The sequence below is a fragment of the Strix aluco genome, chromosome 5 (genome assembly GCF_031877795.1).
Source record: "Strix aluco isolate bStrAlu1 chromosome 5, bStrAlu1.hap1, whole genome shotgun sequence".
Classification (NCBI taxonomy): Eukaryota; Metazoa; Chordata; class Aves; order Strigiformes; family Strigidae; genus Strix; species Strix aluco.
This window is the reverse complement of record NC_133935.1, coordinates 80886725-80897936: the sequence shown is the minus strand read 5'-3', so window position 1 is coordinate 80897936 and position 11212 is coordinate 80886725. Positions and strand designations below refer to the sequence as shown.

Here is an 11212-nt window from a genome sequence, read left to right as displayed (position 1 = left end):
TCGCGCTGTGGCGGCTCCGCGCCGCCCGACCTGGGAACAGTCCCCATTTTACGGCCCTCGTACCGAGGTGGGTCGTCTTAAGGGCTGGGCGGCCGGGCTGCGGCGATGGCGGTGGGAACAGGGTGGGGTGACGGTCACAGCGGTGACTCAGGCCAGGGCCTAGACATCTGCCCGCACGCCTTGGCAAATACAAGAAGCTCTCAGGTAAAGTCTGTGGAAGTCACTGGAAATCTCTTACTGACTCTTCTAGGACCCCAAACAGGTCCCGTGTATGCTGACTCGTGTTAAGTGATCTAGGAAGTGTGGCCATCTCCAGCCACTCTGGTCCAGCCGCTCTCCTGCCCGGAGACCTTGGGGTTTCTGCCTGGGCTGAGGGATGCAGCTGCTGCTTTTCCATTTGCAGGCTCAACCAGTAACAAGTTGAGTGTGTGTTACAGACATGGCTGGTCACACAAGCTGCCACAGATGAGGCGTTGCCCTCAACGGCACCTATATACAGGACTCGCATAAAACATAAACACAGATAAGTGCCTTTCCTCCTTTTGGCTGGCAGCGATAACAGTTCACTAGTGCAGGCATACACATACCACTCTGTAGGTTCACAAGCACAGCCTCTCTGTCTGCCCAGCACCCTGGCACAGATTCCAGGCCCCTTTGCCTGGTTCATAGATACCCTACTTGCCTGCTAGTCCAGCTTGATGCTCACTAGCAAACATGTACTCACACACTCATCCCTCATGCACTCCACATTCACAAGTTCCCTTGGGTGTACCAGCACGCCCCCACCCCTCGCATGCTTGATATCCTGGCATGGACCAGAGGTCCCCCTATTCACCAGCTAGTCCAGCTTAAAGTTTGCTAGTGAGTATGGATATGCACCCCACAAATACCTGGACTGGGAAGATACAGACACCCCTCCTCCCCAGCAGCCAGCACCAGGCACACAGGCTGTCACCCACAGTCCTGCTCCAAGCGCTGGCACAGAGCCCCTCACTCATGCCAGCCCTCCCCCAGTAGCTGATTTTTCAGGACACGTACCATTCCTGCTCCAGTGGCTGGAAGTTAAAGACGTCCACTCGCTCCAGCAGCTGACATCAAAGGCCAGGGGCACCCAAACCCCTGGTCTGAATCCAGGAGCTGGCACCAGTTTTCACGCACACACACGGGTCTCACCAGTAGCTGGCACTTAGTCCTTGCAGCACACACACACACGGGACAGAGAGCAAGATTACACAGAGAGATAGTTAAGAAAATATTTAATAAGAAGATATAAGAAGATAGGATAGACTGTGATGATCAGGCGCAGGGCTCAGCCGGGCAGTGTACTGACTGGCCGTGTTTTGCACACAAGCAGCCTCTTTTATACTCCTTTCTGTCTATTCCCAACTTTGTTCCTCCCTGCTCCCCTTCCCCTGCACATCCCTCATGGGTTTGCACAGCTCTATTCCTGCACCCCTCCGAGTCTGGGGTCCCCCTGGTTTACAGTCTTACCAGTGGCGCAGTCCTGGTTAATCTTTCTGGAAGTGGCGCCTATAGTTTCTTGACAGCACGTCAATTAGTGTGAGTGGTGAGGTTTGTTTCTTGTCATGGTCTCTATGTTTGTTTTGTCAGGTCTGTGTCTCTGTATATTTTCTTTCTGGTTTCCCCTTTTTCCGTTCGTTTCCCAACTGACAAGGTCCCCGATCAGATAACCTTGCTGGAACAAACATTCTCACACTCCCACATGCCCCCATCAATTAGTGTGACTGACCAAGTTTGGTTTTCATCACCTCATAATTTACTGGTCAGATTTGTGTCCCCATATGTTCTTGTTTTATGACTTCCTCCCTTTCTTGTTATCGCTTGTTGCATTGAAAAAGGTCCTTGACCACATGCCCTTAAAGGAGCAGATGTCTCCTCCCACATACCCTCACAACTTATATAGGCATATAACTACCATATGCAAGCCCAGGCTAGTGAGGATTCCATAGAAATTGTGCTATGGTTGACATTAAAAAAATGTTTTCCTAAAGCCAAAACAGAGGTATATGAAATCTTACTATTTCCCCTAAGAGTAGGCAAACATTGTTGTCTTAGAAAAGTCCACTTCACTGTTTAACAATTCACTTTAAATGAAAAATGTTCGTATTATGGTGAATCTTTTCTTGCCATTCTCTTGCATTCTTTCATTTGTCTATATCTGTGGGCTGTCTTTTGTCTCTTCCCTGAATTGTCGGCTGTCTGGAGTACAGCTCGTCTCGTGCTCTTGTACAATGAAACCAGATCTATGCCTGGAACTCAGAGGCACTACAATAGACAAAGAGTACTATTTTTAAAGGGCTTAAATAGCAGACTAAAAATATCAGGATGGTGCCTTTATTATCTGAAGTAACCAACTGACACTTTTATATGACTTTTATGTATATTTTTTGAACAGGAATGCTTGTGGACTAGCCATCTGAATTAATGGTGACTCAGGAAGTGTCACGGATATCTAGATGTCTTGAAGAAACACGTACATTAGATGAATTCAGTACATCAATAAAGAAATACTTAACACTAGTAACACATAAGTTATCATAAGGCACTTAAATTCATTATAGTTTAGCATTTATTAAGATCTAATGTTATTTCTAATTATATTGACTGTCTAAAGTCCCAGATTGACAACAGTTCTCATCAAACATTGATGAGCATATACAGGGCATGAAAAATTCTGTAATGGCTACAAAAGAGCCCTTTGCAGCAAGGGAGGAAAAAAATGATGTTGAGATAGATATCTCAATGACTACACTAAATATTTAAAATAAGGATATATGTTTATCATGTTAATTTGTATTGGGCACCTCATAATTTGTGTGGGAAAAATACTTTTTTTTTTTTTTTAATAAATGATTGCCTTCAATTACAAAATGCTGCAGAGCCTGGTAAAAGAATGTTTGGGGTGCTGAACTGCAAGAAATAGTTTAGTGTTGCCAGAAATGAGCCCTTGTGCATATTTTTATTGATCTTAAAGTCTATGCAGTAAGAGATAAAAGGCCCTTTCTTTGTGTGCTAGTGGTTCTCATACAGTTAGATGACAGAGGTGCAGACTTCTGCTATTTCCACATTATGAAAAAAATAATTCTTGATATAATTTTCCCAAAGATTTGTATGCTGTGATTTTTTTCCCCTCCTTTTATGCCTAACTAAGGGCATCTGTGCATTTGATAAGATATCAGCATTCAACTTTTCAAGCTCTCATTTGATATTGGAACTCAGTAAGTAAAGAAATTTTACTCTGTGTGCAGGATTTGGAGGCAGCATACTACCCACAGGGAGTGAGACTGTGTTCATCCTCTCACTACAAAATCCAGAAGCATTTTCTTCTTTGAAGATACCTTCTTAATTATGAAACTGAAGCTTGGTGACATTACAAAACTAGGAAAGGACTAATTTCTCATCATATCTGCTAGACATGATAGTGTTCTGTGTGTTTTGCTTGCAGAAGCAACATAAATTTCTGTTTTAGTAGCAGAATAAGACACTCAAGAAAGCAAATACAGTGAAATTCAGATATAAGGTAGAAGTCAAATGACTCTTTTTTTTTAAAATATAGTTCAAATCCATCCCTAGTGAGTTTCCACTGATTTCACAATATTTTTTATCGCTTATTTTATTTAAATTTTTTTTTTTTTTTTACAGTTTGAGTTTCATCTTGTCCCAGTTCTGCTGTGGTCAGGTTTAGCAGTTGATTAACCTATTTACTGTTTCTCAGCAGATTGAACAAATGGGGTTTGTGTGAGGAGGAAGTCAGTGGCAGACAATGCAGATTTTGATTGGGCAAAGGTAGAATAGGATGAATTTGGGTAGGTTGTGTGCCTTGTCTCCTTACCCAGTTTATTTCTTAAGACTTCTTTGCCATCTCCACTGTGCCTATGTGACTGGCAGTGCTCTTCTCCTTTCCCCTCCTCTCCCACTCTGAGTGTCTGCTGTTCTTCAGTAACAGCCCAGCTCTTCATTTGTTGATTCCCAGTTTGGTGTCCCTTCAGTAGGAAGAAAGAAAAACCTGAAAAACTGCCTGCCCCAGAGGGATAGCCACTGTGAAGATGTGAAATTTAAAAAAAATACTGTTTGGGGTTTTTTTTAAATGCATCAATATGCACAAAGAAATTTTAGGTAGGTTGAGTCAAGATGTAGAGGTGTATATAGGAGTATAGGTGAGTTGGGTTTGTCTGAGATCAAGTAGCGCATTTAATTTGATTCCAACTGCTTATAAAGTTTTTCTTTTTCAACCTCGGACTTTGAGTGGAAGATAATATTGTACTGTCTGTAATTCCTCTATTTTTAGTTTTTGTTCTACCCATTTCTATATGTCCCTAACAAAATCGCTTGCTTCTGTCTTCTCTGTTTAATTTTTTAAAATCTAATTTCAGGAAAAAGTGTGAAGCTTCTGGAGCCATGGCTGAAGCTGACATCAACCCGAAATCTATGTATCATGCCAAAAAATGGTCAGATGATGTAGAGAACTTATACAGATTTCAGCAAGCTGGATACAGAGATGAGATCGAATATAAACAAGTAAAACAAGTTGACATGGTAAGATTTGGAACTCTGCAAGAGTTATTACTTCAATCTTCTGTCTTATGTTAAACAATTAAATAAAAATTGAAGTGCTGCTTATTTCCTTTCTTTTAGTCTAGTTTCTGATACAGCTGTTTTCTCCCAGATCTGACTTAAATTCTTGAGCTGTTATTAACTTTGTAAAATAACTTATTTCACGGAAGTGAAACAGAAACACTACCCAGCCTGTGGTTTTGTTCCTCCTCTTTTATATATTTAGAAGCATTATACATTTCTTTGCATAGATGTAGCTGCTACATAAAAGAATAAATCAGGTTTGAGGAAAGGAATATATCAGAGTGAGTTCTCTGTGGAGTTTCCCCATTGCTCTGGCAACAGACCTGATGTGAAACTTGTGCCTTGTCCAGGGAGTCAGTCCTGTGTCATTGCTACCGACTTCAGTTTTACAGTCAAACTGCGTGGCGGCATAATCAGACTTTGTGCACACTCAGAACTTGGCTTCTACTGAAGATGTCCACAACAGAAATATTTGATGCCAGCTGTGGGGAGTTGTGACCCAGGCTTTTATCAACTGAGAACATCGCAGACTTGGTCCTCTGCTCACTACAGTTGGTGGCACATCAAATGAGCTAATGAATAATGGCCAAATAATCAGTGGCTACTTGAGATTCAAAATATCAGCCAAGAGGTTAATACAGCAAACAACATATTGTCTTTATTAGAGAACTGTAATTCATCTTCCAAAGCAGCATATATAGCATGAAAAATCCACTTTTAAAAGATCTTAACCTGCTGTGCACATAAGAAAGAGCAGAATGTTCCTAAGAAAGTCACACCTCAACCAGTTAACTCAAACCAAAACAAAACGTTGATGTGCATAGTAAGATGCAGTTTATTATTTTGTCATGTGCTTGGATACTGCTACAAAGGCTGTGGTGTAAATTCCTTTAACTGTGCAAAAGGAAATCCTGTAATTAGTGTGGTAGGATCAGTCTGTTTAAGATTTATGGCAGGACATAACCATAGACAATTAAACCCTGTTTAGTTTAGTTTAGTTAAAGTAACACCACTTAGTGTAAAATGAGCGTGCATTCTGTTCAAACTTGCCAGGATCTGGCAGTGATTCTCTTTTGACGTACACATTTTGAAATGTCTTGTTTACTCCATATTATGTTTCCATAACGCAGATGCAATTATAGCATAGGTAGAATGAATATTAAGGCTGTTATGTTTAGACAGAGATTGCAAATAACTCAGCTGTATACCTTAAATAGTAAGTTAAGTGACGAAACTACCACTTCTGGGACTCTCCAATTAGAGAATGCTCTAGTTTGACGTCCTATTGTCAACCCTGCCTGGAGGAGAAATAAGATCCTTATTACCTGATTTTTAAGGTTCAGTTTGATCAGAAGTAGTCATAGGTGTTCAGGCTGCAGATAGCTACTAAAACCATAAAGCTGTTGTACGTTCAAGTGCTTGAGCTTTTAGTTTAAAGCTTCACACTGTGGAACAGTGAAGAGCACCAGGGTGGTGCTGGTTTCCTGCAGGACTGACCCTGCTGTCTTTGAGACTATGATGCATATAGCTCACTTTATTTTTATGAAATTGCTAATGAAAATCACATTTTTCATGGTCAGAAGGATCCTGAAGAAACCTTTAAGTGTGTTTCGGTCTTAGAGAAGTGGAATCTTTCAGCCTCTCCGATTACTGAATAACTGAGTAGCATCAATGTTTTATTCCTAAATGAGGTATTTTAAAAGCTTTGACTAGTCCACTTTTTAAATTATTCTATCAGATATTCTTAGATCCTTATTTCTAGACTTTTCTGATCACATAATTCTTTATACTAGACCAGAAAACTGGTTTCTGACATCTTGTTCTTAATATTTTTTTTTAAAGTTAAGCAAATTAATAGCAAAGCAGTGTTTAGATGCAAACAAGGTTTTCCCATGGAAGTATGCCCTGTATTCTTTGCAATATAATGCACAAACATAATTTAATGTGAGCATGTTCAGGTGAATGTATATCCTTTTTATTCTGTTCATAGGTAGAGTGTTGGCCAGAAACTGGATTTGTTAAGAAACTTCAGAGAAGGGACAATACGTTCTATTATTATGATAAGCAAAGAGAATGCGAAGACAAAGAAGTCCATAAAGTGAAAGTTTATGTGTATTAGTTTTGTTATTGTTCTATTTTGTTTGTACTTTTTCATAAATCTTTTTGTTAGAATCTGTAAATAAATGAGATTGTGTAATCTGATTTACCTTAAGTCCTTAAGTATCGATGTCATTCTTGGATGGAAGGGGGAATACAGGAGATGTAGAGAAGCCTGGAACTGTAGACATAGGAATTTCATTTTTTTCCTGCTATAACCAAAAGTCTTATTATCCCTCATTTTCCTAGTTACAAATCTTTTGGCATAAAGATAAAAAGCTAGTAAATGAGCATCATATATTTGGTTTAACTGTGTGTAAAGTCCATTATAAGTCCAGGCATCAGTCTTTATTCAGAACAATATAATCTTGTTGACAGTGGCTAATTTCAGCCACAGTCTCTTGGTATAGCTAAGGGTTATGAGACTACAAAGGGCCAAAGTAAGGCCAAAATACTAACTAAAGTTCCACCGGAGAATAGCAAGAATAACCAGCAAAGGACTTAGTGAAGGACACTGAACAATCAAGTAGCAAGGACCAGTGCTGAGCTGCAGATTTAAAAACTGGTTATTGTGGTAGAAACAGTCAGAGCAAAAATGTCTTTCTGAGCAATAGGTAAGGTAACCCCAAAGTATTTTTGTCAGATGCAAGTATTAATTACTTGAGGAGGAAGTATTAATTGACTGGGTAGCATATGCCTTTTTATGGAGGGGGAAAAAGAAGGCAGTGGATATACATATGGTAGGATGAAACTGCAGGGAGAACATGAAATCCATACAGTAATACTTAAGGTTAAGTAACTTACACAGATGATACGTGGGATTTCTGGGCAGAATTCATCTCGTCTAACTTCAAATGTCACATTGTCAACATCTACACCTGATCTTGTCATGTGGACACCCTTTGTTCTGAATAGAGAGGAGTTGGCTCTTCTGGGCACAATTCATTTCTTCTAAATGTAATATTTAATATTTGCTATGAACGTGTTGCTGTGACATCAGCTCTGCAGAAGCTGTCTGTATGTGTCCTGCTCTGAGACACCCGGTAAACGTGAGGTACCATGCTTACCTTCACTCATTAGGGCATTTAAGTAAAATACTTTAAGATGCCAACACTCCAGATACGTGACCGGTAAAACAGATTATTTTTATGTAAACCCATACGTGTGCTCATGGTAGTTACAGAAAAATGTTATTAATCTCTCCTGTCTCTGGACTGTAAACCAAGGGGTAGCTAAACTAAGTTTTAGGCACGGATTAGCAGTGTACATTTGACCATCTGTCTTATGGATTTTCTTCCTTCATTTGAACCTAAGATGGTGGCCAACTCAAGATGTGAAACAGAGGACTCACAGCTGCAAGTCAAAAGAAGTAGTACGGGTGCAATATTCAAAAGATCTCTTTGAGAATAGGTGACGATGATCTAGTCACCTTATTTAGACTGCTTGGAAATTTTTCGCTTAAATTTGTATGAGCTCTGTTAGGGAAATGACTGAAAGGTACTCAGAAGCAACTGTGAAGCTTTTTTATTCCAGGAAGGTTTTAATGGCATATAAATAGTTACTGCAGTGACAGAAATAAAGCATTACTACAGTAAATTTCACTTCAGATTTTCATTATGATTTCTTTTTTTATTTGGTTTGCTCTGGATGTACTTTTTAAGAGATGACTTTTTGCATACTTTGCAATCAAATAGCAGGAACAGAACAATTATCACAATAACCCATCTATTTTGTCACTTTAAGATAGTCACTTTATTAACGTCATAGATTCCTAAAAATGTCCAGTGGACATGAAAAAAGCCTTTAAAAAATTCACAGGAATAGATGTGTTGTATAGCCAACACAAATTTATTGACAGAAATTACTGCTGTCAGCACACACAGAATAAGTGAGAATGTTTGGTACAGCCATTTTCTCAGTCTATAAAAAAGACATAGTTAGGCATTCAAGAACAGGAATTAAAACTGCGGGTAACTTTTTAGAGTTTAACTTTTTTTAAAGAAAGACTTTTAAAAATAAAAAAAAAATGTAAAAGATTATTCTGGGCTTCCGTTATTTTATCTGACTACACCTCAATATTCTTGCAATATTGCTGTATGTTTTCTCTCTTGTATTATGTCTTAAAACCATGAGCGTGCATTTCATACGGCCCAGGGAGACTTCTTTAATTTCAAACAAGTAGCATGGGAATTCATGTTCCACTTCTGAAATGCTGATTTTGTGTGAGTTGGCAGATTCTTCTCACTATGAGAGAGTGAATTACCTAGATTTTATTACTCGCATTTTTCAGCATTATCAGTGTGCTAAAAGGTTGAATCTCACTGTAATATTAATGGGATGAAAAGGAAAGAGAAGCCTTGTTAATAGTGCTGGAGACCAGTTTACAGACATAGCCTTTGTCAGCCCTAATGCTGTATTTGGGAGTTTGCTCACTTCATTAGAAAAACAGCAGGTTTTGTATTGGCAGTGACAGTTTCAGTTATAATTGTCCTTTGACATCCAAAGCCTTGGATGCTAGCCTTAAGGTTACTTAAAACCACTCTCTTTTTTTAAAGACCATAGCTGTGTAATGGCGTTAGCTGAAGGGGTTCCTGTCTTTAAAAAGAAAGAGGTACAGGGGTTCTTGCCTGAGTACAAGTTTGTGCTCACAAGATAACATTAATCTAGTATAAGGATGTTTGCTTGAGTTAATTCTTAGAATCATAGAGTGGTTTGTGTTGGAAGGGACCTTAAAGATCATCTAGTTCCAACCCCCCTGCCATGGGCAGGGACTCCTTCCACTAGACCGGGTTGCTCAAAGCCCCGTCCAACCTGGCCTTGAACCCTTCCAGGGAGGGGGCAGCCACAGCTTCTCTGGGAAACCTGTGCCACTGTCTCACCACCCTCACAGTAAAGAATTTCTTCCTTATATCTAATCTAAATCTGCCCTCTTTCAGTTTAAAACCATTACCCCTCGTCCTATCCCTACACTCCCTGATAAAGAGTCCCTCCCCCCCTTTCCTGTAGCCCCCTTTAAGTACTGGAAGGCCACTATAAGGTCTCCCTGAAGCCTTCTCTTCTCCAGGCTGAACAACCCCAACTCTCTCAGCCTGTCCTCACAGGGGAGGTGTTCCAGCCCCCTGATCATCTTTGTGGCCTCCTCTGGCCCCGCTCCAACAGGTCCATGGCTCTCCTGTGCTGGAGACCCCATAGTGGGACACAGCACTGCAGGGGGGATCTCATGAGAGCAGAGTAGAGGGGGAGGGTCCCCTCCCTCGACCTGCTGGCCACACTGCTCTGATGCAGCCCAGGACACAGTTGGCTTTCTGGGCTGTGAGCGCACATTGCTGGCTCATGTCCAGCTTTTCATCCACCAGTACCCCCAAGTCCTTCTCCGCAGGGCTGCTCTCAACCCCTTCATGCCCCAGCCTGTGTTGATACTGGGGATTGCCCTGACCCAGGTGCAGGATCTTGCACCTGGCCTTGTTGAACCTCATGAGGCTCCCAGAGACCCACTCCTCCAGCCTGTCAAAATTCTTCCCGAAGTGGATTTGGTATTCAGCTGTGTTTGTTGAGCATGAAGCTGATACTTGAGTAGTAACAAGTTTTCCTCTGCTACTGTTATGCTGAAAGCATCTCTTTCAATCAAAAAAGCTGTCAAAAGAATTTAATGTGTTGGTATTTTCTCTAATTTGATAAATCTGTAACTGAAATGTCTTGTCTGTAACCTCATTTTTAAGCATGTTGAGAACTGTCACTAAGTTGTGAAAAAGTATCGGAAATAAGCAATGTGGGGAAGCTGTGCTTCATTTTAAGGGTGACACAACAGTTCATATCAATATAAATAACATTTCTTAACACCATTACAAAAACTTTTTTTACTGAACTTTAGTAACTTTAAAGACATAGAGATAAAATCACATTTCTCCATTTTATTGCCTAGAGATGAAAATACGTGTTATTTTGCTGATTTGAGTCTTAATAAAAAGTAATTCTGTGAAAATACTTTCCAAGGCACTTTTCTTATCTGTTGGTATTCCTCTTGTCAAGGAATATTGTAATACTTTCAGTGAGAATTTGCAGCAGCTCAGCAAGCGAATGATGCCAAGGCTCCCTGTTAGCAAGTGCTTACCAGCTGCCCAAGTCTGATGTACTAATTCACTTCATGGCTTTGTACAAGACAAGAATATATGCTTTCTGTGTCTGTTGAAGCTCATAAAAGGAGGTAAACCAAACTTTTCAGGCTCTGTTTTTGACAGCTACAAGGAAATGACAAGTTACACTGGGGAAATAAAGGCCGCATTTGTGTGTTCTAAGATGGGTTTCTGTGTTTTCAACCTTCACTTGAATTCATTATGGAACAGTATTGTCTGAAAGTGATACTATGGTTGTTTGGTTACTTTGCCGTCACAGCAGCTCAAAGTACCACACAGGAAGATGGTATAAGTGTTTTAGTTTTCACTTTGGTACCCGAGTGGACAGTTGTCTTTCCAGCTCTGAAGGCAGTTAAACCTCAACCTTTTGTTTTTCAACTGTG

At 40.3% G+C, this 11212-nt stretch overlaps 1 protein-coding gene across 3 annotated transcripts; it reads left to right on the top strand.

The window, feature by feature from the left end:
* The first annotated feature begins 2 nt into the window (after positions 1-2).
* Positions 3-10689, top strand: MEIG1 (meiosis/spermiogenesis associated 1). 3 transcript variants are annotated; one of them, XM_074825500.1, is made up of 3 exons: positions 3-67; positions 4395-4557; positions 6590-10689. In XM_074825500.1, the coding sequence occupies exons 2-3, from the start codon at positions 4420-4422 to the stop codon at positions 6716-6718; spliced, it is 267 nt and encodes an 88-aa protein (XP_074681601.1). In that variant the 5' UTR covers positions 3-67; positions 4395-4419; the 3' UTR covers positions 6719-10689. The 3 variants fall into 3 exon arrangements, with proteins under 3 accessions (XP_074681601.1, XP_074681602.1, XP_074681600.1); XM_074825501.1 differs by lacking the exon at positions 3-67 and adding an exon at positions 149-204; XM_074825499.1 differs by lacking the exon at positions 3-67 and adding an exon at positions 2446-2552.
* Positions 10690-11212: the final 523 nt, after the last annotated feature.

Bases quoted from the DNA above. Each gene is read 5' to 3' on its own strand.
- MEIG1 (XM_074825499.1), top strand. From the start codon at position 2,446: ATGGTGACTCAGGAAGTGTCACGGATATCTAGATGTCTTGAAGAAACA. The intron at 2,553-4,394 runs GTTATCATAAGG...ATCTAATTTCAG, and splicing joins TTAACACTAGTAACACATAA to GAAAAAGTGTGAAGCTTCTG. The intron at 4,558-6,589 runs GTAAGATTTGGA...TTCTGTTCATAG, and splicing joins AAGTAAAACAAGTTGACATG to GTAGAGTGTTGGCCAGAAAC.